The sequence below is a fragment of the Branchiostoma belcheri genome, unplaced genomic scaffold (assembly GCF_001625305.1).
Source record: "Branchiostoma belcheri isolate BF01 breed outbred unplaced genomic scaffold, Haploidv18h27 scaffold203, whole genome shotgun sequence".
Taxonomy (NCBI): domain Eukaryota; kingdom Metazoa; phylum Chordata; class Leptocardii; order Amphioxiformes; family Branchiostomatidae; genus Branchiostoma; species Branchiostoma belcheri.
Window position 1 is genome coordinate 35,503 of NW_017803525.1, and position 25,271 is coordinate 60,773.

At 39.7% G+C, this 25,271-nt stretch overlaps 2 protein-coding genes across 2 annotated transcripts in view; one reads left to right on the forward strand and one right to left on the reverse strand.

The window, feature by feature from the left end:
- The window catches only part of LOC109469439, an 11,618-nt gene extending 9,167 nt beyond the window's left edge, over nt 1-2,451 (reverse strand). The window contains exons 1-2 of the mRNA XM_019767958.1: nt 2,367-2,451; nt 1,813-2,140 (exon numbers count right to left, since the gene is read on the reverse strand). Coding sequence (XP_019623517.1) covers nt 1,813-2,140; nt 2,367-2,451 — 413 coding nt within the window. The remainder of the gene's footprint in view (nt 1-1,812; nt 2,141-2,366) is intronic.
- A 1,785-nt stretch (nt 2,452-4,236) lies between these two features.
- LOC109469440 (endochitinase A1-like) overlaps nt 4,237-25,271 on the forward strand; it is a 24,753-nt gene continuing 3,718 nt past the window's right edge. The window contains exons 1-6 of the mRNA XM_019767959.1: nt 4,237-4,291; nt 6,173-6,574; nt 7,924-8,037; nt 12,087-12,194; nt 12,849-12,953; nt 14,471-14,492. Coding sequence (XP_019623518.1) covers nt 4,237-4,291; nt 6,173-6,574; nt 7,924-8,037; nt 12,087-12,194; nt 12,849-12,953; nt 14,471-14,492 — 806 coding nt within the window. The remainder of the gene's footprint in view (nt 4,292-6,172; nt 6,575-7,923; nt 8,038-12,086; nt 12,195-12,848; nt 12,954-14,470; nt 14,493-25,271) is intronic.

Below are 25,271 nucleotides of genomic sequence, written 5' to 3' on the forward strand. Positions count from 1 at the left end.
AGATAGTTAATATATAGTTAATATAGATTGTACATAACATAGCTGAATAACATTTGCTCATAATTAAAATTTGCTGAAACCCTACCATACTTCTAATCTTGAATTTCTTCCAATCCTAACCTAGTTTCAATCCTGATGGTTGACCCCTATCCTCCCTCCAATCCAACTTCCACCCCCAACCACCTTTATTTTTTTTTAACAGCATATTTAGGAAGACCCACAATTCTGCCACCCTCCCCAAATTTTGTGAAGAGAGACGAGTAAAATGTCAGACAAAAGGTCATTTGAAAGTCGTTACCTTGGACACAAGCATCGCTGGGGTAGAGTAGAGTAGAGTCCATGATTTACCACATGACGATGAAATTCCTTACAGCGACTCTAATAGCAGCGTAGCCGTGGCGTGGCAACTCTTGACTTAACCGTGGACGACTCTAGTAATAATTTGTTTTTGTATGGTAATGCCATGAGTCATGGGGCACTTCATAGGCCAAAACCAACCTTTGCCGTGCCGGGCCTCATTAATTCAACGGGCCGGCCCCGGATTTTTGGTGTCCCTGGCTTCCCGACGCACTCACCTGCCGGGCCGGGGGGATAAGACCCTAAACAAACGCAGCATTTAACCACAACACGGCCTCGGAGCATGTAACTCCATACAAATCGTCGGCGATCGGCGGCCATGTTGAATTCGAGAAATGGTCGCAAAACAGGTCGGACCGTGAGTTTACGACAGATTACGTCATGATACCTGCAGATTGACTAGGCTAGAGTTTTTTCCTCAGCAAGAGTCTTCGAAAGCCATTTTTGGCAGAACAGCATTATAATTTCCTGTTGGCTGTCCGATGCTCCGTTTTCGCCCCGTTTTTTTTTTTTTCTGTCCCGAGCTTCCCTGCAATATTATCCCACCGGGTTGTCGATGTTCTGATCCGCTTATCACAGCGTGACCGAATCTACCAATACCGAATTTCATATAAATCAATAGACTTTTGGGGGAATGTCGCTGCATTGTATTTTAGCCATGGATTTGAATTTCGGATGCAAAGGTCAGGATCAATCCAAGTAACGTTTTAATCAATCCAAAGTGAAGGGCAGTGACCATTATCTAACATCTGCTTCAGAGAGTTAACCTGAGTGTCAGCCTTGTTAGCTTTCGTCCGCTACCCAAGCCTTGGGTAGCGGACGAAAGCTAACAAGGCTGACACTCAGGCTATCAGAGAGTAACCCTGTGACTCATACTGTGATGCGTTACGAGCAACTAGGAATACATCATATTCTACATGTAACGTACTGTATATGTACAGACTCATATGTAATGCTTTCCCTGGAAATATCTACATGGATCTGACAATCATCTATCATCAGTACTTTAGGTACAATGTAGCCTCAACCAGACTTCAAGACGCGCCTAGAAAAGATTGGCCAAATAGAGAGAGATAAACATGCCAGGGGAGTTGCTCTGCTAGAAAGAGTACAGTGTACTCCAGTAATCTCCAAGCAGATATTTGGGTGGGGAAATGGAGACAGACTGGCCAATTTCATACTGTCTTACCCCCACCAAAAGAGCTGCTTGGAGATTATACTCCAGCGGACCAACCGTTCCCGCGACATGCATGTAATCTCTCTCCGCAGTGTATAATGTCCTTGGGAAACGCGTTTTTCGTCTGTCGCTGGTTGGGGTAGCGACAGCAAAACTTGAACGATTTTCCCAACATTTAACCCTGCTTGGAAAGTAGCCGATTTCTACTCTTTCCAGGCGCCTCTCGGAGCCTGGTAGAGGCTATAGACTATAATTATTAAAAATGGGAATTAACTTACCTGTTATGCACTCCGATGGCGTTCCGAATAGTTTCCAAAACTTGACGAGCATTCATTTCTCTATTGAACATTACGTCCTTGAACTCGCGGCCATCGTCGACGATACGCTGTCGTTCATTGCCGCGGGGAGGACGGGCGATCTCAATGTTGGAGTTAGAGTCCAGCAACATAACGTCACGTTTAAACGGTGGGTGCCGGCGATGCTGGCGCACAGGCGTTGATGTTCTAGCCGGTGGTGGCGAGAAGAGAACGCCAGATTGTCCCAGGCGAGCCGCGGCCGCCTCAGACAATCTGACGGCGTCTTCCCAGTCCCGTACGGGTGGCTGATCTAGTAGAAGCGAAAACATTCACATTGAGATATATGACATAGAACGTCCTGGATGAGATACACGTATGTTGAATTTATAATCAGCAAATATCATCCTCTCAAGTAACAGATTATAAAACTGCATTTGAAGGTTTACAATAGAGGTGTTTCATTTATTCGTTGACGAGGAATACTTCGGGATATGGCTGTCCATGTGTCCCGGGTGTCTTGATTGAGGAACACTTACCTGTCTCTGTGCCTGCCCCAGCCAAGGACTCCTCCTCATTGTCAGACTCACTACTGCTAGTACTACTAGTATCGGGGTCCGCCATGTTCAGACCGATGAGTGCCAGTGACTGTGAGTCGGAGCTGAGCTCGTGGGAACCTCACCGAACTGGCCCTTGCTAATCACCACATGACTTCTTTAAGAAACGACACGCCTTTGTTCTGGCCTTGGTGTGAACATAGCACATACGTGTGAACACTGATGTCATGATATGTAACCGATGAGCCGTTTCTCCAGCAGTAGAAACAAAGGGCTCATTGTAAAAACTTGTAATACTTCCCAGTATTTTATCCACCAAGATCTGTTAACAATAGCCTATTATAAGACAAGACATCGATCCTTTTACAACTGACAACTAACATTATTTCTCCTCTGAGTTCTACCGCAAAGCAGGGAGAAAGATGGAATTCTGAGTGGCTTAATCAGGCTTATCTCAAGCGTACACACACAAGCAGGTTCACGATGGAGATGAAAGTATTTCAGTTGTAACGTTGCAGAGGGGAACCCGGAAATGAGGTGGGGGTAGAAAACTAGAAAATATCATCACGGTGAGGCTGAACAGGCAGTCTGGCCGTGATAGAATTTATCAGTCACACTCGGAACATATCAGGGAAAAGTACGGATACGATTTGCCCAGCTGTAGTACTAGTAACAGAAATTATGCCCCGTAATGCTCCTGTTATGCATTGGTGTTATTGTTGTGAAATAGGTGATGAACCGATTAAAGACAAAAGAGGTGCGGCCCAGTTTTATGGGTCGCAAAGCGAATACACACACAGCAGAAGGTGTAATGACCGTCATGCTGTGTGGTCTAAAATATTGTCTGTCACAGTGTTCACAGTATGATGTGTAATTCCCCGTGAAGCAACAGTCAGAAGGTTTGAAATTAATTAATAAAAAAATCCCGCGGCCTTGCTTACACAGAAACAAAACAGCTAATAATTCCATGTGGCGCCCACATATAAATCCCCATATATCGATTCTCGAAACAAGCATTCCTTTATATCACTAATAGATGGGGGAGGGGGAAGGGGGTACAGACTGACACCCCTCGGGCAAGTTGACTGTCACGGTATTCACAGCTTGCAAGCATTGGGCAACGATGTTGTATTACTTTCTTGTAAATAAAGAACTAAAAGAAAGTGATATATAAGCTGTACTGTAGGTTTGCTAGTAACCGTTATTTTAAATAGCTCCTCCAGCCAGCTATACGACATCGTTTAACTTTATGCCCAGCCAGCCACAACGTAAACTGATGACGACATCGTTTTACGTTCATTGCCCAGCAAGCGACAACGTAAACTGATGACGACATCGTTTTACGTTCATTGCCCAGCACCCAAGCGACAACGTAAACTGATGACGACATCGTTTTACGTTCATGCCATGCCCAGCCAGACCCAACGTAAACTGATGACGACATTTTTTTAGGTAGGGGAACAAAGCACATAAAGCTTTTATATAGCATTTTAATTTGAAGCCATTGCATAAATATTAGTCTTGATGATCAGAACTGCTCAAGAACTTGCCATATAGTGTACCCGTTACAGTTGTTGTACATTAAAGTTTGCTTGGCTTGTTTGTAATTGACTTTAAACGACGCCCAGCGGAGATGAGCTAAACTGCAGCATGCACTCACTCATTTAAAATTACACTTGTACACAAACAAGAAAATGTCAAAACAAAGCAGACGTATCAGATATATTTCTATACCCCACATCAATTAGTTAACACATGGTTTAATTCTTTCAAACCAGCCTCTAAGAAGTTTGTCCCTACTACTCTATACGGCCCGCGGTTATGGGGCCTTTGCCAGACACAACATGAAGTGATGACGTCACTAGAACGCGACCTGACCGTTAAAATAGACGGAACCATTAGCAAAGGTAAAGGGGTGTCAATTTGTTAACAAAATTCGGTGAACCGTGAGCACGTCGTATGCACGTCCACTCTTGCGTTGTGTTCAGTGCGTGTGTCCACTTTTGCGGTAACAAACGGCATACATGACATACGTTACGTTAACAAGAACGTACATTAACATAACGTTTACGTTAAACGTACACCTACGTTAACGCAATTACGTTAACATTAAACTCTATAACATAACCTACGAAAGGTTGACGTACTAACTGTTACGTTATGTAAACGTTACGTGAACATAAGCAACGTTACGTTAACATAACATACGTTACGTTAACATAAGCAACCTTAACATAAGCTACGTTACGTTAACATAACATAACCTACGTTACGTTAACATAACATAACATAACGTTACGTTAACATAACCAACGTTAACGTTACATAACCTACGTTACGTTAACATAACATAACCTACGTTACGTTAACATAAGCAACGTTACGTTAACATATAGTTGAAACGTACGTGACGTATTGACTTAAAAATGTAACGTTTTTTACGTCCGTAATTTTGACAGGAAATTTCAGAAGCACACGTACGTAACGTATCCACACGTTATGTCATACGTAAACGTTCACGTAGTACGTAACGTATTGACTGAAAAACGTGACACATTGACCCCAAAACGTGACGTTAACATGTATATGTTAACATAACCAACATTACGTTAACATATACATGAAACGTACGTGACGTATTGACTTGCAAACGTGACGTTTTTTTACGTCCGTAATTTTGACACAGAAATTTCAGAACCATACGTACGTAACGTATCCACACGTTATGTCATACGTGAACGTTCACCTAGCATACGTAACGTATTGACCAAAGAACGTTACGTATTGAGCCCAAAACGTGACGTTTTTAACGTCTGTATTTTTGACACAAAAATGATGCCATATGAAACGTAGGTTATGTTATTTATAACGTAACGTAACGTAGGTTATGTTATGTTAACGTAACGTAGGCTATGTTATGTTAACGTAACGTAGGTTATGATATGTTAACGTAACGTAGGTTATGTTATGTTAACAGATTATGTTATGGTATTAAAGTTAAACGTAACATAGGTTATGTTATGTTAACGTAACGTAGGTTATGATATGTTAACGTAACGTAGGTTATGTTATGTTAACATAACGTAGATTATGTTATGGTAAGTTAAACGTAACGTAGGTTATGTTATGGTAACGTTTGGCATGAATGTAAAGTGATGTCGTCATAAGTTTATGTTGTACATCATTTGGCATAAACGTAAAATGTTGTCGTCATCACTTTACGTTGTCGATGGCCGGCATGTCGTGATATTATTGTCAGTGGGGCATCTGAGTAACAGTCGCCTAACTGGTACAACTCTTATATTTCCTGTAAGTTCTTAACATTACACAGTAATATCGCACAACAATATTCAGGAAGAGAAAATACAGTAGAGTTGCCTAATGCGTAAATAGCCGTTTTGTCGCTGACTACCATGGACTACCCAGGACTAGAGCCAGGCCAGAGCCTCGGTGGAGGTGATCTTTCTTTTTTTTTTGAGGGCGACAAGCGAAAACCAATGCGCGCGCGGATGTCATCCATAAAATTAAGTCGGTGTGGCCTAATAAGAATTTTTTTAGGAAAACACCAAAAATCGAAAGGACACAGTCCACAGTTGTTGTATGGAGGCTCACGGGAAATATACCCTAATCTAGGCCGAAATCTACCCCGAAATTTACGAAAATTATCTTAGATTTCGTATAGGATATTCGTTTATGGAATTCATCCCCGGGGGTATTTATCGCATGTATATAATGATATCAATATGACCCTTCTATGACATGTTGCTAATATAAACCTTCTTTTACAGCATCTTGTCTTAAAGGTTACACCAAGTGGCGTGACATCTGCTACAAGGCGTTCAACACACTCAAGACCTTCAGCGATGCGGGCGCGGCCTGTCGTGCAGACGGCGGTACCCTCGCCATGCCCCGAGACGCTGATACCAACGCCTTCGTCATCTCCCTGTACAACTCCGTGCACGACGATCGAGCCTTCTGGATCGGCCTACACGATCAGCGCGAAGAGGGGCGGTTTGAGTGGGTGGACGGTTCTGCACGTGGGCCGTACAGCTCCTGGGGACAGGGACGACCGGACAGCGCTGGGGGCAACGAAGATTGCGTCCTTTACTCCGCACTGCCATCTCTGAAAGACAAGTGGAACGACGAAGAATGCGACTATACGTTTCGCTTCATATGCCAGGCTGCTCCAGGTACTTATTATATCCTCACTATTTCCTGAAACATCGAGTTTAACCCTCAAACACCCGAACGGGGTCCATTTGGACCCCAGACGTTTATTTTTATGTGCTATTTGTATTTTTTTTTATTCTAAAAAAAATTCCTCCCGTGACTTTGTCAGTAAACCTCTTCTACAAGTTCTCCAAATTGTTTTTGGAGATCGGCACAAATTTGTAAAAATAACAACTGAAGTCTGATGTAAGACCGTCTGCGCTCTAAACGGACCCAAGCCATGTATTTGCACTTTCCTACACACAAAATTGTTCGGATGTCCTCAATATGTCTTCAAGAAAGCATTATTGCTTTGATATTATGCAGTTTGCCAATTCACCTCCATCTCCGGAATTATTTCATCAGGTTTTCAGAGGTTTGACAATTTCACAATCATATGAGGTCAAAGGTCAACCCCATGTTCATGCCTGCAGGCCTCATCCTATTTTTGCATGAATTATGATAATGAGCGGGGATTTTTAACACTTAATCATGCCAAAAAAAACGTCTAAATATGTTTAACTAATATATGTGCAAAGGTCATTTAAAGAATGCAAAAAGGAAAATAAAATTGAAAGAAACCAAGTAGGGTCCATTTGGACCCCGTTTGGGCATTAACGTCACAAAAAAGCTCGGGTGTTTGAGGGTTAATACCATAAAATTAAAATATCGGTAAAAATATCGGTAAGATTATAGATTAGGACTTCAACTAATGTCAATAGCGCGTAAATTGGAAAAAAATCCTTATTAGAAAGGTCGCAAGGGTCAAAGTTCAATTGCTAAAAGTTGCCGGAACTAAACACTAGCGCAAGAAGGACTTTTTGAACGCTGTAATCTGCTGTCACATTTTTACCTCTTCTTATTTACAAAGTTAACCTGTGTTCTTTTCAATTCTTACTGTTGTTTCTCGACATGATATTCCGATCATACGTTATTTTGAGAGATATTTGCAGTGTTTACTTGACAATGTGTATAGTGCCTGGGTACAGGCACGAGGTAGGCACCCCGCGGTGAGTGGTCGGCGCAATCAGTCATAGCAACGCGAACAAAGGGCTAGCAACCGGACCATCGTGCTGGGGTAAATTTGCACCACTTCTCCCATCTATGGGATTCAGGTGTATGCGACACAACACGTAAAGACAGCGGTGACCGAGTACCAAACAGATCATTATGGCGTCATTATTGTGATTTTATGGACTAAAACCGTCTAGATAGGTTATTCCCTTAAAACTAAGTAGTATACAACTTAACTTTGCCAAAAGTGTTTATGGCAAAATATTAGGGTGTACTGAGTCTAATTTTCTTTCTCTTTACTAATTATTTCTGCCAGCTTTCATATACACCACACCTCAACCAACAACAACTCCTGCTGTGACCACTACAACAGCTGCCACCAGCACAGTTGGCTCTTCAACTGCAGGAGCTGCTACTACTCCCACAACAGGTAAAATCACCTAACCCTTCTTTGTATGTGTAGAGGGTCTCTCTCTTTCTCTCTCTCTCCCTCCCCCTCTCTCTCTCTCTCTCTCTCTCTCTCCTCTCTCTCTCCTCTCTCTCTCTCTCTAGTAGTAGAGAGAGAGAGAGAGGAGAGAGAGAGAGAGAGAGAGAGACTGAGAGAGAGAGACAGAGACAAAGAGAGAGAACACTACCAAAAATGACATTTCTAGCATTCTTGTTTTTTCTTACAGTCAGAAAATATTTCTTCCCTGAAGCAAATTTTTCTGTATTCAAGAACGAAATTTTGTCCACGAATTAAGTAATTTTTTCTTGATAGACTTTTTCTTGCAGTAAGAATATTTTTCTTATAGGTTTTTATATAAGTTATTGTTGGTTACTTCTAGAATCTTATTCTTACAGTAAGATTCGTGATGCAGACAATTGTTCTTATACAAAGACTGCAGTTCTCAATACAAGCCTAAAATTCTATAAATCTGAAAGTTATTTTATTCTTTCAAGATTTTCGTTCTTATCCCAAGAACACTACATTCTTATCTGCTAGAAATAGCTTCTTACTTCATCTCACACCCAGAATATATTTCTTCTGTCAAGACCAAAATTCTTGTGATACCTAGAAATAGATTAAGATTTATGTTCTTGCATTGCACTAAAAGAATAATTTTTTTCTTGTGCAAAGAACTTTTTACTGTCAGCAAGAACCTTATTCTTTGAACAAGAATCCCCGTTTCCAGAAAATTCAAGAAACTCACGCCACGTTGTTCTTATTCTCAGAATTTATTTCTTAAAGCTAATAAACCATTAAGAATATTCTTCTCATGATAAGAATTACGGGTTCTTACAGGAAGAATATTTCTTGAACGAAGAGCTAACTGTTACACAAGAAAATATTTCTTGATCTAAGAGCATTTGTCTTATAGCAAGAAAACCATTCTGCCCACAAGAAAATATTCTTGAACTAAGAGCTAACTGTTCTTGTAGTAAGAAAACCAATTACCTGTAGACAAGATTTCTTGAACTAAGAGCTAACTGTTCTTGTAGTAAGAAAACCATTCTGTAGACAAGAAAATATTTCTTGAACTAAGAGTTAACTGTTCTTGTAATAAGAAAAATATTCTGTATATAAGAAAAGATTTCTTGAACTAAGATCTAACTGCTCTTGTAATAAGAAATCCATTCTGTAGACGAGAAAATATTTCTTGAACTAAGAGCTAATTATTCTTGTAGCAAGAAAATCATTCTGTATACGAGAAAACATTTCTTGAACTAAGAGCTAGCTAACAGTTCTTATAATGAGAAAAACATTCTGCACATAAGAAAATATTTCTTGAACTTAGAGCTCAATATTCTTGTATCAATAAAACTATTTTGTCCACAAAAGAAGAAATAATGTTACAGAGAATGATATTGCAACAATTAAAATCCTATAACAATTATTTGACAGGCCTCTCTTGACACTGACAGTATAGGAATATTCATTACCACATTCATTATGTACATGTATCTAACATTCTTTGAATGGAAACAAGTTTTACAGTAAACTTAAAACTATCATACGATGTAACCAACAAGCCATTATCATGGTTAAAGAATACAGATCATATCACATTCCAAAACATTCAGCAAACCCTGCAGCTTTGGCATTATAGCATTGGCACAGTCACAGTCTTTGGAAACCTGAAAAAAACAGGAAAGACCTTTCTTAGTTTGCATTGCATGCAGGGGCTGAAGACAACAAAGTCAAAAGAGGATGCTAAAAATAGGATTGAATTACTTCAAGTTTACTCAACAATTGAAAATAATATAATTATAATGCAGTAAAACACTGTACTCTACAATATACCAGAGATACAATTTAGAAATCAACCCCAATGGAATTGTAGCAAATAAGCTATGAAGTCTAAAAACAATGTCAACAGATTTTTTCTTCTTGGTGGGGAGGGGGGGCGCACTTACCTTATATAAGTTTGGTTCCATCCTTTTTTCGTTGCAAAGTTGGTTTCTTCTGCAAGCCGACACGATCAGCATTGCTTCACATGCTCACAAGGTCCTTTTTACCTTGATTTTGACTTCAAATCCGACGATATGAATCAATATCTGACTAAAAAGAAGTAACCAGCACAGAGCACTGCCCCCACATCTGACTTCACCCCAGCTTCTGTTCAAAAATCCCTAACTGCATTCTGGGATTTGAATTAACCAATCAGGAGCTCACAAGAGATCACATGACAGTTATGGCTAGAATGTTAAGAAAAAAATTCTTACATTATCTTAAACATTACCAGGGAAAAAACTCACCTTTCTTGAACTTTCTCGATAAGGAAAACAAAAACGTTAAAGAACTTTAAGTATTTTTTGCTTTCAGGTTTTAAATTTGATTTCTAATTCAACCATTTTTTTTGTCTAAAAAGAAAGCAAAGACACAGATTCTTGTATTTTCTTGAACATAACCTGACCAAGAAAAACAAGAATCATTTTCTTGAACTATCTAGATAAGTGAAACTATGCTAGTTACAAGTATAGAATTATTCAAAGTCAAGAAAGTAAAGAAACTAATTCTTGTCTCTGACATTACTAAAAGAATCTAGAATCAGATTGCTCAACTTTCTAAATTACAAAAAAAACAAGAACAAATTCTTAATATCCCAAAAATAGATTCTTACACCAAGATTCCTTTTCTAACTTTAAGAGTGATATTACTATTATATTATTATTGTCAAGAAAGCCTTTCTTCTATTTAAGTTTCATGTTCTTACAACAAGAATGCATATCTTTTTCCTCAAGACAGAAATTCTTATTATTTCTTTGAGACTTTGGTTCTCAGTTCAAGACCAAAATTCTTACTGTCAATAAACACTTTCTTCTAAGCAACATATGTCAATAAAGTGAAGAACAAAATTCTTGTTTTTTCTGACACAGCCCAAGAAAAGCAAGAACTTCCTTTCTCAAAGTTTCTTGATATGAAAAACAAGAAAATTCAAGAATGTTATTCTAGTTATGACTTGATCTTTGTCTTCTAGTTTCAATATCTTGAATATTCTTGTTTTTCTAAGCAATATACTCAAGAAAGGTTAGATCAAAATTCTTGTTTTTTCTGACACAGCCCAAGAAAAGCAAGAACTTCCTTTCTCAAAGTTTCTTGATATGAAAAACAAGAAAATTCAAGAATGTTATTCTAGTTATGACTTGTTTTTTAAACCCTGCTTTTCTTGTTTTTCTTACTATGAGAAATACAAGAAACTTAAGGGAAAAATTCTTGTATTTTCTTAACCATGGCAAGAAAGTAATTCTTCAGATAAGAAAAACAAGACCATTTAACTCAATTTTCTAGAACATTCTAGGGGGAGAAAATCACTGCTAGAAATTATTTCTTCACGTAAGAAAAATAAGAAAATGTTTCTTGTAGTGAAAATTTACAAGAAAAAAATTTTAGAACGATCTGTTGCTCTTTTCTTATTTATTCTTAATTGTTCTTGAAATTTCTTCATGTAAGAAAATTTGTCCACGAATTAAGAAAAACAAGAAAAACAAGAAAAATCATTTTTGGTAGTGAAAGAGTCCCTCTCAGACCCTATAATCTGACTGATGGGTGTATCCGAACATTTGGTACTGAGAAACTTTATTACAAAGCTTTACTTTTTTGTATGGGTGGTCCTTTTAAATGATCTTTTTTTTTTACTTTACTTAAGACAATTGCAACTGGCTGTTACAGCAAGTCTCTCTCACTTCACTTCACTGCACTATTATTTTTGAAGAGTTTAAACATGGGTCAACAAAGTTGTTTTTGATAGTTTTCTCGTTTTAGAACATTTTCTTATCTGCATTCGATACAATCCCATTTTTAGCATTAGCGGGAAAAAAGAGAGAAAAAGTGTGGAAGTGCGTGTTTTGGGTGATTTTTCACAGCTGCTGAGTTATCCGTATCAGGTTATATATAATTTTATTCTACCAATGTTATTCTAAAAAATATTTTGGCACAAAATAGCTAAATTTATCTCAGATTTGTTCTCTTTGTATACACGGTATATTGCACAACAGTCACCACACCTTCACCACCAACAACAACTCCTGCTGTGACCACTACAACAGCTGCCACCAGCACAGTTGGCTCTTCAACTGCAGGGGCTGCTACTACTCCCACAACAGGTAAAATCACCTAACCCTTATCTGTATGTGTAGAGGGTCTCTCTATTTCTCTCTCTCCCTCCCTCTCTCTTTCTCTCTCTCTCTCTCCTCTCTCTCTCTCTCTCTAGATAGAGAGAGAGAGAGAGAGAGAGAGGAGAGAGAGAGAGAGAGAGACTGAGAGAGAGAGACAGAGACAAAGAGAGAGGAAGAGTCCCTCTCAGACCCTATAATCTGACTGATGGGTGTATCCGAACATTTGGTACTGAGAAACTTTATTACAAAGCTTTAATTTTTGTATGGGTGCTCCTTTTAAATGATCTTTTTTTTTTTACTTTACTTAACTGTTACAGCAAGTTCCTTTACAGGTCACTGCACTATTATTTTTGAAGAGTTTAAACAAGGGTCAACAAAGTTGTTTTTGATAGTTTTCTCGTTTTTAGAACATTCTGTTATCTGCATTAGATACAATCCCATTTTTGGCATTAACTGGAAAAAAGAGAGAAAAAGTGTGGAAGTGCGTGTATTGGGTGATTTTTTCGCAGCTGCTCAGTTATCCGTATGGGGTTATATTTAATGTCATTCTACCAATGATATTCTAAAAAAATATTTTGGCACAAAATAGCTAAATTTATCTCAGATTTGTTCTCTTTCTATACACGGTATATTGCACAACAGTCACCACACCTTCACCAACAACAACTACAGCTGTGGCCACTACAACAGCTGCCACCAGCACAGTTGTCTCTTCAACTGCAGGGGCTGCTACTACTCCCACAACAGGTAAAGACATTTAATATTTTTGTGTGTTTGTATTGACAAAGCCTATATATGTATGTTACTTCAAAGCATTCCCCGGAAATTTAATATTATGTGGAAACAAGATTATATCCATGAGTAAAGCCACAATGCTCCCTCTGCTTTATGTAGAGGCGGTGTACCCCCAGAGGAGCATGCGGACCTAATAAACAAATGAGTTTGGAAAACGGTTGGGAGAAAGATGAAGAGAAATATGCTGTATTTGCTGGCGAACCTTTCTAGATTGATGACATTTTTACAATTCGTGTAAACTAGCAGGAATACGGCATTATTTCAGTTTTTAATTGGGGTATAATATAAATAACTAATTAAAAAAAGAAGGAAAACTAGAGAAGATAAATTGTTTTATTTTTTCCCGTTATCTCCGTGTCAAAACTGCGAATGTCAAACATCACGTGTGTCATTTCCATGTCAAACGTTACGTTTGGGGTATATCAAGCCGCAGGCATCAGACTAGATGCATAGCGGCTGTAGCCATGTCCCTCCAGGATGTTCTGTTTTCCGCCAGCACTCTCCAGTCTGTTCTGCTGACCCCCAAACTGTTGGGGTCAATATGTAAAATAAACATAAACTAGTATGTGGTGAATGGAGCAGAGGAGACCATAAAATTGCAACATTATGTAACCCAAAACCAGTCACCATGGTGACAGACGTCAACAAATCATGTCATTGGTCAGGCCAGAGGTCACTGGTTGGAGAAGAAGAAGAGGAAGAAACAGCGCAGAAACAATATGTTTTTCTTCGGTAAACATAACAAAATTCGTGAAACCTGACTAGAATGTCTTATGTGGAGAATGCCAAAACTCCCTCCGTGGCTAAGTTCCTTCCGCGACTAAGTCCCTTCTGGGCAAATTTAGAGAGGTAACGGTACACCCTCACAGCATTTTATACCCCAAAATAGGAAGCTTGCGTCTTGTTTTAGGTCCCGATAGTAGAAAGAATGCAGTGTACATGTATTCAGATGACCGCCGTGTAACGTTACGTACTAGCGAGCGCGCACGACAATACCGCCAGAGTAGAGTAGGTTATCATTACCCTTTAGAAAGCGCAAAGAAAACAAAAACGACAGATTTGCATTAAAGAAAGTTTATTTTCCATAGCCTGGGCTAAGCCACGATCTATGCCTATGGCTTCTCCACGGGCGCTGGGGACGAGCGTGAGCCAAACAGATGAATAAATAAATAAAATAAGGAAGCCAGAAAGAAAAAAACAGGACGACAAGAGCTTTCCCAGTAATTTATTGCTGTTTTCATGACGAATAAAATGATTTTCCTTGTTACCTTGTTTTCCTGTTATCCCTCAATTAGTAAGTGTCCTAACACATTTTTTTCTAAAATACTAGTGGTTATATACAAAATTTGGAGACGAACCCGCATTCCAAAACAAGATGTGTATGGCGTTAATCTGTGTTGAAAGGACAGGAGCTAAATACTTGACTTCCTTGTTGATGATTGATTTAATGATTCTGACCCTTCTTTCAGGTCAATGGCTGGAGCGGAATTCGTAATGGGTGGTAGACAATTGTGAACTTTTCTAATCTACAAGCTGAGGTTGGAGGGGGGAAATTGTTACCTTTCACCCAACAGATAGTGGAAGTAGCGACAGAAAGAAAGGGGCATAATAGAAAAGTAACAATCTTCCCCACCAACCTCTGCTTGGAGAGAAAATTTTTCAGCCAACTTTTTACGTATGGTGGTCTGGGCTGGCTTTTGTGGATTATCGCCCAGTGGGGTGTCAGTTGACATTCCAGCATAGTTCCTGTAAAACTCCATCTAATACTGGTTTATGGCAGAAATGCAGGAAAACTTGTTGTATGAAAGTACGTTCGGTCGTGACCTATGAAAATGATACATTCATCTTCAGCCAACTTGATGGACAAAATATTGGGCATTGTTAAGCATAAGCGATATATAGTGGACTCCGTTTGACCCCCGTCTAATTCTCCTTGTCTGGATTTATCTGGGGAATCACCTTGTCCATGTACTTATGTGGAATGTCATAACTGTACAGACCCGCGGGATTTCGACTGATCATTACGAGTATCCATCTCAGACTAGAAACGATGGGCACATGGGTATACTGTGTTGGTTTCTATAGGCGGTGACCGAGGTCTATAGGAGCAAGATCTTGTAAAATGTCTTTGATTAAATTCGATGTGGTTGGTGGTCGGCTGAAGGCAGCACCAGATTGTCCAAGACGCGCTGTGATTTTCTGAGACAGTCTGACTGCGTGTCCCCACTCTCCAACTGCGTCTCGCTCAGATGACTTATCTAGTAGAAGGAAAACATGCACATTTGAGAAACATGTATGTAGAATTAAGCGTCAGGTCAACCCCGATTATTTGTATGCATATTGCGAGAGCAGAAACCTACAATATGTATATTATTATTTTTTCTTTGAAGAGGACTAATTAAGTGAAACTGAGGACTGAGAAAATGTTTACCTCGCTTTAGGTACCATTCCTAGTCGCCTTGGTGTAATAGCGCTTGCGTTTCGGCATGTTGTCGAGCAAGGTAAGAAATGAGCATATATACCACGCGGGTGGGAATCTTGTCGAAGTGATGACCATTAAATTCTTTTCTTGCTAAATCACCGCATGACTCTTTTATTGAGGAAGCTTCCTTAAAAAAGCTAAGGAAACGATACTTCTTTGTGTTGGCTCTGGTGAGAACAAAATACGCAAGTGCACAAGCACACAATTTTGTTGGGTTTGGTGAAAAAAGAATTCTAGTGCAAAAAAGAAACCCCGACAAAAAACGCCTAAAACTAGAAAGGCCAATATTTGCTTTGGAGCAAATACAGTGATGGGTTCACCACATTTTACGACATGGCAGGGAAAGAATGAGAAACACAAGGGAAAACAATGATTTACATTGATATAACTATAATATGAAGTAAAATACAACTAAAACAACAGTTGGATAGCTATTCCCTACTTTATTGGTTAGGATTTTTAATTGCATAATGCAAACTGTTGATTTTCAAAATAAAAAAAAAACGTCCATGCCCCGCATTCCAATGCTGGAGCAGGAAAGCTTGAAATACCTACCAAAACACTTGAATACAGACATACTGTCAGTATGGAAATGCTCTGTGCAGGTGTTAATCAAGTTAAATCCCAACAGCCAATCAGCAAGAAGAATAGAGGAAAGCTGCATGCCTATTGGTTGATGCCCTGCATTCCATTGTGATGACTCATGCCCAAACGTGGTAAACAAGGCACACTAACACAGTAATACATTTGCTATAACACAGCCAAAAAACTCAAATAAAACAATTCTAAAAGCCTGTATCACAATAATTTAAAAAACGCCTAGGGGTATTTGCCCACTGTACCTACATACCAAATTTCAGGACCTTGGGCCCTAAAATGAAGAAGCTGAATCCATTTAAACTAGAAAGGCCAATATTTGCTTTGGAGCAAATACAGCGATGGGTTCACCACATTTTACGACATGGCAGGGAAAGAATGGGAAACACAAGGGAAAACAATGATTTACATTGATATTACTATAATATGAAGTAAAATACAACTAAAACAACAGTTGGATAGCTATTCCCTACTTTATTGGTTAGGATTTTTAATTGCATAATGCAAACTGTTGATTTTCAAAATAAAATAAAAACGTCCATGCCCGGCATTCCAATGCTGGAGCAGGAAAGCTTGAAATACCTACCAAAACACTTGAATACAGACATACTGTCAGAAATGCTTCTGTGCAGGTGTTAATCAAGTTAAATCCCAACAGCCAATCAGCAAGAAGTATAGAGGAAAGCTGCATGCCTATTGGTTGATGCCCTGCATTCCATTGTGATGACTCATGCCCAAACGTGGTAAACAAGGCACACTAACACAGTAATACATTTGCTATAACACAGCCAAAAACTCAAATAAAACAATTCTAAAAGCCTGTATCACAATAATTAAAAAAACGACCTAGGGGTATTTGCCCACTGTACCTCCATACCAAATTTCAGGACCTTGGGCCCTAAAATGAAGAAGCTGAATCCATTTAAAAAATAGGCAGGAGGAGAAGGAGGAGGAGAAGAAGAAGAAGAAGAAACATCAGAAAAAGCAATATGGTTTCACCACACCACTTCGTGGTGTGGTGAACCCATAAAAATGGCAGGAGGAGAAGGAGAAGGAGAAGAAGAAACATCAGAAAAAGCAATATGGGTTCACCACCACTTCGTGGTGTGGTGAACCCATAATTAAGCCAAAACGATAACCCAAGGATTATACATACCCAAAACTCTGCTTGAAGAGTAGTGTTCTTTCTACCCTTTACAGCCACTTTCCCAAGCCTGATAGAGAATCCTAATATCCAAGCAGATCCCTTTCGGTGGCAAGACAGTATAAAAAGCTAACGATCATTCCCCCACAACCTCTGCTTGGAGGGTAAGAGAATCTCCGTTGTAACTTGTATTTTCTGTATCGGGGCGAAGCTCCCGCTGTGAATTGGCGCGGCTGGCTGCGTTTGTCCCAAATACAGGCATGAAGAGGTTGTAAAAGGAATAAAAGTAGGCACGAGGCGGAGCAGAAATAATTTTCAAGCAAATTCGGTGGGGCAAGGTAGCCTTCATAGCATGCCAAAAACTGGGGGTTTCGGGGTCTTCGGGAGCTTTTATGTGCTTTTATGTGCTATAGCTATTTTCTGAACAGCCATCACAAAACTCCGGATAAGTTCACACAAACTCCACATTGAAAAAGGCAGACACAACCGCACTCCTCTCAAGGAGGTTAAAAAGAGACTCTACACTGTACAGCAAAGGATCTGCCAATTTTGTAATCTAGATTATATTGAAGATGAATGCCATTTTGTAGTTGACTGCACATTATATAGAAATGACAGGTATTCCCTCCATACCTATGTAATAGATAAGTTCCCAAGCTTTGGACATTTAGACAGAAAAATTCGAATTCCTCATGAAACTTGACAAACCAGGTATCATTAGCACAATATGTTCGCACATCTTTGACTGCGTCAAGAAGCGAGAAGCTTAATCTGTAACATCACATTAGTATGTATAGTTTGTAAGTGTTATTGCTGTATTCTTTTTCCTTGTTTATCCATGACCTGTACTTTAGCTTGTAAGAGCACAATCGTACAATAAAAATCTTTCATTCATTCAATTTTTCGCGAACGTTGGGTACATGCGGCCTATATAGATACAGGCGGCCAACGTACAGTCCACCTGCCCTCCGAATCTGCTTGGAGATTAGAGCGGAAACACGTTCTTTTTAATTCTGACAAGTTTCTGAAAAGATTGCGCCCCCCCCCCGTGCCGTTCAATTAGTCTCTACCAGACTAAGTACGCTGGCTATATAGGAGAATATTTTCCTGGGGAGTTTGGCCGCCTTGTAGGTTCGACTGGCCGCGGAAGGAAATAAACTACCTCCCCGCGGTCGGACTCCCTTGGCCAATTTTACTCTCTAAGCTTTTTTCACGAATTCTAAGATCCTTATACCCGTAGAAAGGCCTGGTGGAGGCTACCGTCCAATAGCCTTGTTCTTTGTGACTTCCTTCAGATCCTTGGGTGGCGTGTTGGACTCTCTCTGGCCAATGGATACTGCCTGGAGTTCTACTTATAACAGCTATAGATATGTTCGCTGGAACAGACACGTCAACGTTTTTTTTTATTCCCATATTTTAGGCAATCTATTATTTCTATGGAAACTCAGACATTATCAACGTCCCTGTAGCTGTGTGAATGGCTCAGCTTGTCCCACGTTAATGAAATTAGATGTGGCAGGTTCTATACATGTTCTATGGTGGGAAACTGGCAGAGGTCATAAAGTTAATCCAGGGTATTGTTAACTGAAGCCGCCGTCATGAATAATTTAGAATTTATCACTCAACACTAAGTCTGTTAATTCTCCTATGCTACAGGTGTCTTTGTGATGTTTGTGTAGAAGTCACGTTATTAGAAACCCGTCAGTGCAAACGCCTCCACCTGTTGATGAGTCATCATAACGGTTGGATCACATTTATCCTGTGATGGGAGGTGGGGGGTTCGTAAACTATAAACGTTTTAGATCAATAGCGATGATCTTAGTAGGCTCCTGTATCCTCTTAGGCATACTTGTATGTCTCCCCCTAACCACGAAAAAAAGACAGAATTCAAGCTGATAATAATATCGGTGACTTTCTCTAGCTTTTTTTACGGTATCCCCCCAATTAATTCGCAATGGTTTCACCCTGATTGACAGGATAAGGACTGCAATTTGTTTCTGCGCACCTCCTGACTGAATTGTGTTGTTGTTGACGAGGTCTCGCTTCTCCCGAAAATATACTAGTCTGTTAGAAACAGCAGGGTCGTATTGACTCGGAACTGCATTTTCCCTCATTCTTTTTTAACTGTCAGGACAACCATAATCAAACCATAAGGGCAGGCAAGTAGTACAGTAGCGTTAGGGGAACAATTAATGTGCCCCCCCTTTTCTTAGTTTTTACCTCCATGAAAAATGGAGGTATTGCTTTGGCGTGTCTGTCTGTGTGTATGTATGTATGTATGTATGTATGTGTGTCTGTCTGTCTGTCTGTGTTTCCGCAACTTTGTGGTCAGCATAAAAACCAGAACGCCTTTATGGATTATAATGATATTTGGTATGTTGGTAAGTCTTAGGAAGACAAACGTCAAGGTCAAATATGGGCCTCCTGGCGGATGACCTTGGTACTGCAACAGAACTTGGTCTTGATGTTTTGGTGACAGATTGCTTTTCCTGTCAAAAATAAGTGGTGTGAGTTTGGTCCCCCTAGCAGCTTGTTCTGGAACTGCAGGGCACTTTCTGGCGAAAGCAAGCGAGAGAAAAAAACATGGCAGTATTTCAACTGTGTTGTGCCTTCGCGATCTGCAGTGTCTTTGGCATCGCTGCGCAACCAGGTGAGTAAATGCAACAGTAATGTATTTTTTTTATAAACGGACTTCCAGTTTTTTCCACAAAGAAAGCGTTTGCTTGTTTTGTTACAGTGAGCTAGTGTGGTTGTGTAGATCCCGATGACTTGACGTCATACATATGTTTACCCTACATTTACAATGATTCGGACTGATCCGAGATGGCCTCTTAGATGTAAGAAAGGTTACGGATGGATATTCCGTCGTTTAGTATCATAATAATGATTATTCAAATGAAAGAAAGAAAGAAAAGAAAAAAAGGAATAAGAGTAAAAATTTTGAACGAATGATTAGTTTTCAGAAGAGTCGGAGAAATACTCAAGGTTTAAAGACAACAAGAGAATTTTTTTCATGCATCCAGATTCATAGGGACCAGTTAAAAGGCTAGTATAATATTTCAAGATATATAGCATTCTAGTAAATCATTCTCAAAACGGATGGTATGTGGACATTATAAAAGATATCATTAAAATACCAGGTTTTGTTCTTGACAGAGTTAGCTTCATAGGACACGCGTTAACACCGTACTGTTCTACAGCCTTTTTTCGCAAAGTTGATAGTTACCTCCATGAAAAATGGAGGTATTGTTTTTGGCGTGTCTGTGTGTCTGTGTGTGTGTGTGTGTCTGTCTGTGTGTGTTTTCGCAACTTTGTAGTCAGCATAACTTCCCAACGCCTTTATGGATTGTGATGATATTTGGTATGATGGTAAGTCTTGGAAAGACAAAGGTCAAGGTTAAGTATGGGCCTCCTGGTGGGTGACCTTGGTACTGCAGCAGAACTTCCGGTTTTTGTATCTTTTGTCCTGAACAAGCTATGGTCTTGACTTTTTGGTGACAGATAGCTTATCCTGTCAGGAATGTGGTGTAAGTTTCGTCCCCCTAGCAGCTTGTTCTGGTACTGCAGGTTAGTTTTTGGTACAAAACTTTCAAGGCCAATAACTCCAGATTGGAACAACGTATTTTCATCATTTTTGGTGTGTCGGTACCTGAGAGAGAGTTGTACATGATTAAATGCAAATTATGCAAATGAGGACTTAATTTGCATAATTAATGAAATTCTATGATTACAGTGTTTCATATAATGGTACTGCTATACATGTAATCTATTTAATCTCTAACAGGCGGAACATCAACAGATACCAATTATGCAAATGGTGACCTAATTTGCACAATTAATGTGAACATTTTATGACTTCTTATTGGTGAATGATGGGAATTTTATAGCTCGTGACATGTATAAGTTATTTTAAGGTTAGCACCACTATGCATATATTACGTTAATGTAGAGGTTATTTGCATAATTAATGAGGACATGTTGAAATAAAGTATGAGAAAGCAAGCCCATATTTCATGGAGGTATGAGATCTCAGAACTCTTGTTTCTTGTTTTTTTCCCGAAAAACAAGAATACCCTAGGCACGCACCGGCGCAGTATACATGTAATTAAGACACTTGTCAAGAGTTGACGTAAACTTCCTGGCTTCTCCCAAGGCGAGCATTCCTGCAATCCTGGCCTACTCCGCCTGGGGCCGCCAACAATAAGTGCGCAAAAGTTGGGAAATTTTTTCCATCACACAACAACAATTCACAACACCTTACTACCCTATAACACGCTGCGTCGCCAAGGTATTTTTAACACCACACTTGTTCAATCTTCTGGCGTGCAAAACATGAATGCACACCCCGATCCTTCCTTGACTGGGCTTCGTGCTTGCCAGTGAATCCCTGCTGTAGTCTGCATCTCAGGGTGAGACATGGCGAAATTTACCTTTGGAGAAAAAAAGAGAGAAAAGCAAATGAGGTCCTTATTTGAATAAGTTATATGATTTAATGATATTTACCTTCACCTAACTTTTAAATGCCCTAGGCATGACATTCCAGGCATTTCTGAATTACAACATGTTCTTATTAATTATGCAAATTAAATCTTAATTTACATAATATCTGCCTGTGTTTCTCTCGTTCGCAATTACATATGCCACACGCTTTAATAGTCCTATCATGTAATGTAACTGATACATGGCACGGGGGGCCTGGCACCCAGGCTACATTGTTTTCCCAGCAATGACATCATAGAAAGCATGGTACCGTATTTCAAAACTTACACAGCTTATCGTGAAAGAAGTACCATAGAGATGCATACATTGCCTAACTATCGTGATTATGTACAATATTGCGTATAATAAGGATGGTTAGGCACTCACCCAGTATTTTGTTCCACTTCTTCTGTCTTGATTGTATTCTTGACTAACTGTTGTGTTTGTCGTCATGTAAAGCTTAAACAAATAGTGTAGGACAGGTTCGACAGCGTTTAGCGTGACCACGGATGTGAAACTTGGACCTTCTTATGTTGGGATGTCAGCAGGTAAACTACATGTATGTACAAAATACGCGGAAGTAATAACAAGTTGCAATTGTGTGAGTAGTATTAATTTGTTAAAACCGATATGGCGTTGATCTAGAGATGAGTATACGACGTTCTAACCTTCTGTACAAAGGCTTCTGACCGCTTGCAGCTACTGCTTATATGTCGTCTTTTCAGTGAAATGAAACTCTTCCGTCACAGTCAGTTAGGATAACAATGACCCAAGGAGAGGATGCCATGCGTCGTTGGAAATAATTTCAAAATATCTTGCGATATTTTCAAAACATCTTGAGATTTTTTCAAAACATCTTGAGATCTTTTCAAAACATCCCAAGATTTTTTCAAAACATTTTTTAAATTCATTTCGAAGAGTTCTAAAATATCTCAAAATATTCTTTGAAGCAATCTCAATATCAATCAGTCGTTAAAACGATCTCGAAATTTGATCATAGTCCACCTTGTGATCTTGAAGTGTGTCAAAGGACTTGAACACAGCAGAGTTTCCTGGCCGTGAACCCTTTGTACAGTGCAGTTTCCAGTTATGTAACGTCTTACGGTGGGTACACAAAGTAATGCCTCCTATAAGTAAAACTAGCGTACACTCTAACAGTGCAGACTTCGAATCGTATCATGAGATTGTCGTCGCTTGTTGTTGAAACAAAGGGAGGGAAAGGTAGCTTGTGTTGTTTTGAAAAGATACACTATGATGCTCAAGTTACTGTGTGTCCTAGGTCGATACGCAATTGTCCGGCTTAAAGGTTTCCAGTTATGTCATGAGTGACCCTGACCGTCTCCAATGCTGCCATTGGAAAAGCCACAAAGGGTTCAGAATCCGACAGCCCGCGCGTAATTAATAAACACACACTCAGACAGGTACTATACACTCGTGCTGGACCCGCCTGCCGCAGACGTGGTAGACTTTCAGTATCCCAATCCAGCGTATCTTAGCCTTGTGCAAAAATCACATTTAAGCTATACGCCGTCTTGGATCATAAATCTTGAATCTTTTTTTAGATTTTCAAGATAGGGTTTGGGCCTCCTACTAACTGACCTTGGTACTGCAGCAGAACTTCCTTTTTTTGCATTTTTTTTGTCCTGAACCTTCTATGGTCTTGATTTTTCGGTGGCTGATAGCTTTTCATGTCAATAACAACTGCAAGTGGTGTGGGTTTGGCCTAACTAGCATCTTGTTCTGGAACTACAGGGGCGAAATATTTTCAAGCGGATGAATCAAGAAAGGAACGCAAATTTTCATGGCTTTTGTCATGGATGTAGCTAAAACAGAGATGTACACAATGGAATGCAAACTATCCAAATGGGGCCTTGATTTGCATGATTGATAAGTAAACTTTTTAAAAAGTTGCATTAATGTACACAATGGGACTTTTATAGTTTGCAATATATGTAATATATGAAGAGTTGAACATTAACAGAAAATAATAATGCAAATATACGCATAATTGGTATAATAGATGGAAAAGGAAGGAAATCCATACCTTTACATTGTTTTGTTTCAGGCAACACTGCAGGACATGTACAATGTAGGGATCCTGGTGTGCCGACCAATGGGAACAGGGATAACAACAGTAACTTTACATCAGGACAGACAGTCAGGTACACCTGTATGGACGGGTATCAGCTGAGGGGGACTGCTAATATAACCTGCCAGCCGAACGCGACTTGGAGTGGTGCTGCACCAACTTGTGGAGGTAATGAAAAAAAGTATAAAAGTATTGACGTTGGGTAGAACTTCTAAATTAAGGTATACATGCGTAAACAGGTATCATTGATCATCATGTTCAAAATGGCTTTTTTAATGACTTATCCCGTTGAAATTTTAGTAGTACAGAATTAACCCTATTCATTTGGGGGCCTAGTTATTATCATCGCATGATTCCTTAATATTCAGATGAAAGTTTAAAAATAAAATTGAGGTTGTGGAAGTCGCATGTGATTTTATAACGTACACTAGAACCGTATTTTAGATATGTTACTGTGTAGACATGTGAATACTTTGCCTTTGGGAACGCATCTATAACCACAGGCACCTGTGCTGTGCAGTGTGAAGCAGTTAAAACATACTATTAGGCGACATGCCGCCAAGTTGACATCGCTGTACTCGGTCTAAGCAAACACGGTGTTTTTGTGAGTTTTGTTGAAAAGGAACGTACTCTGTGCAATACGGATCATAAGTTGTTACTTCTGATCATGGTGAAACCAATTCACGGAAAGGCTGGCGGGAACAAGCCATCGCTCTTTACAGTTAGTTCAGTCGCATTCGCGAACCGTTGTCAGAGAGCTATCTTCTCACTTCGCATTTCGTACCCAACCGCCAAGCCACGTCGAGAGTTCCAGGCAGGTTTCTTGAGCGTACTGTACGCAGTTGGTCTTCTTGCAAGTTAACAGAAATTTTACGAGCCAAATTATTCCGAAAACGAAGGCCACGCAGAGCACAGGAAACTGTCCCGACTGGTCTTAGTGATGTACAATGTTGTTCCAAATATGCGGTAAAATGGCATAGCAACATCAAACGTCTCGAAATCATCATCATCATCATCATCTTAAGTACTGCTGAGCCCAATATTGACATTGGATTACTAGCAGCTGCACATGTTGTTAATTACAAAACAAGTGACCGGTACAAGTAAAAACAAGGGCAATTAAAGGAGGGGACACTACGGAACGTAAATAACTGAGTCTGTTGGTGTAAAGGACAAGACAGTGCATTTAGTGTGTTAGTAGGACATATATATATACATATATAAAGACGTGTAGGGGCGACTCAATGCAGCAGGGTCCTCGCCAGTCCAGATTTGAACTGGGCGAGGGACCCCGCCTCCGCCACACCAGGCTCAAGTTCGTTCCACTCTTTGATGGTACGAGGGAAGAACGAGAGCCTAGTAAAAGTTGTTCTACTCGCGATGGTCTGCAGCTTGAGAGCGTGGTTGGTGCGGCGGGAGCATCGAGTCGCCGGGACAACTCTAGATGCGTGCGGCACAGAAATAACATTGTTGGTTATC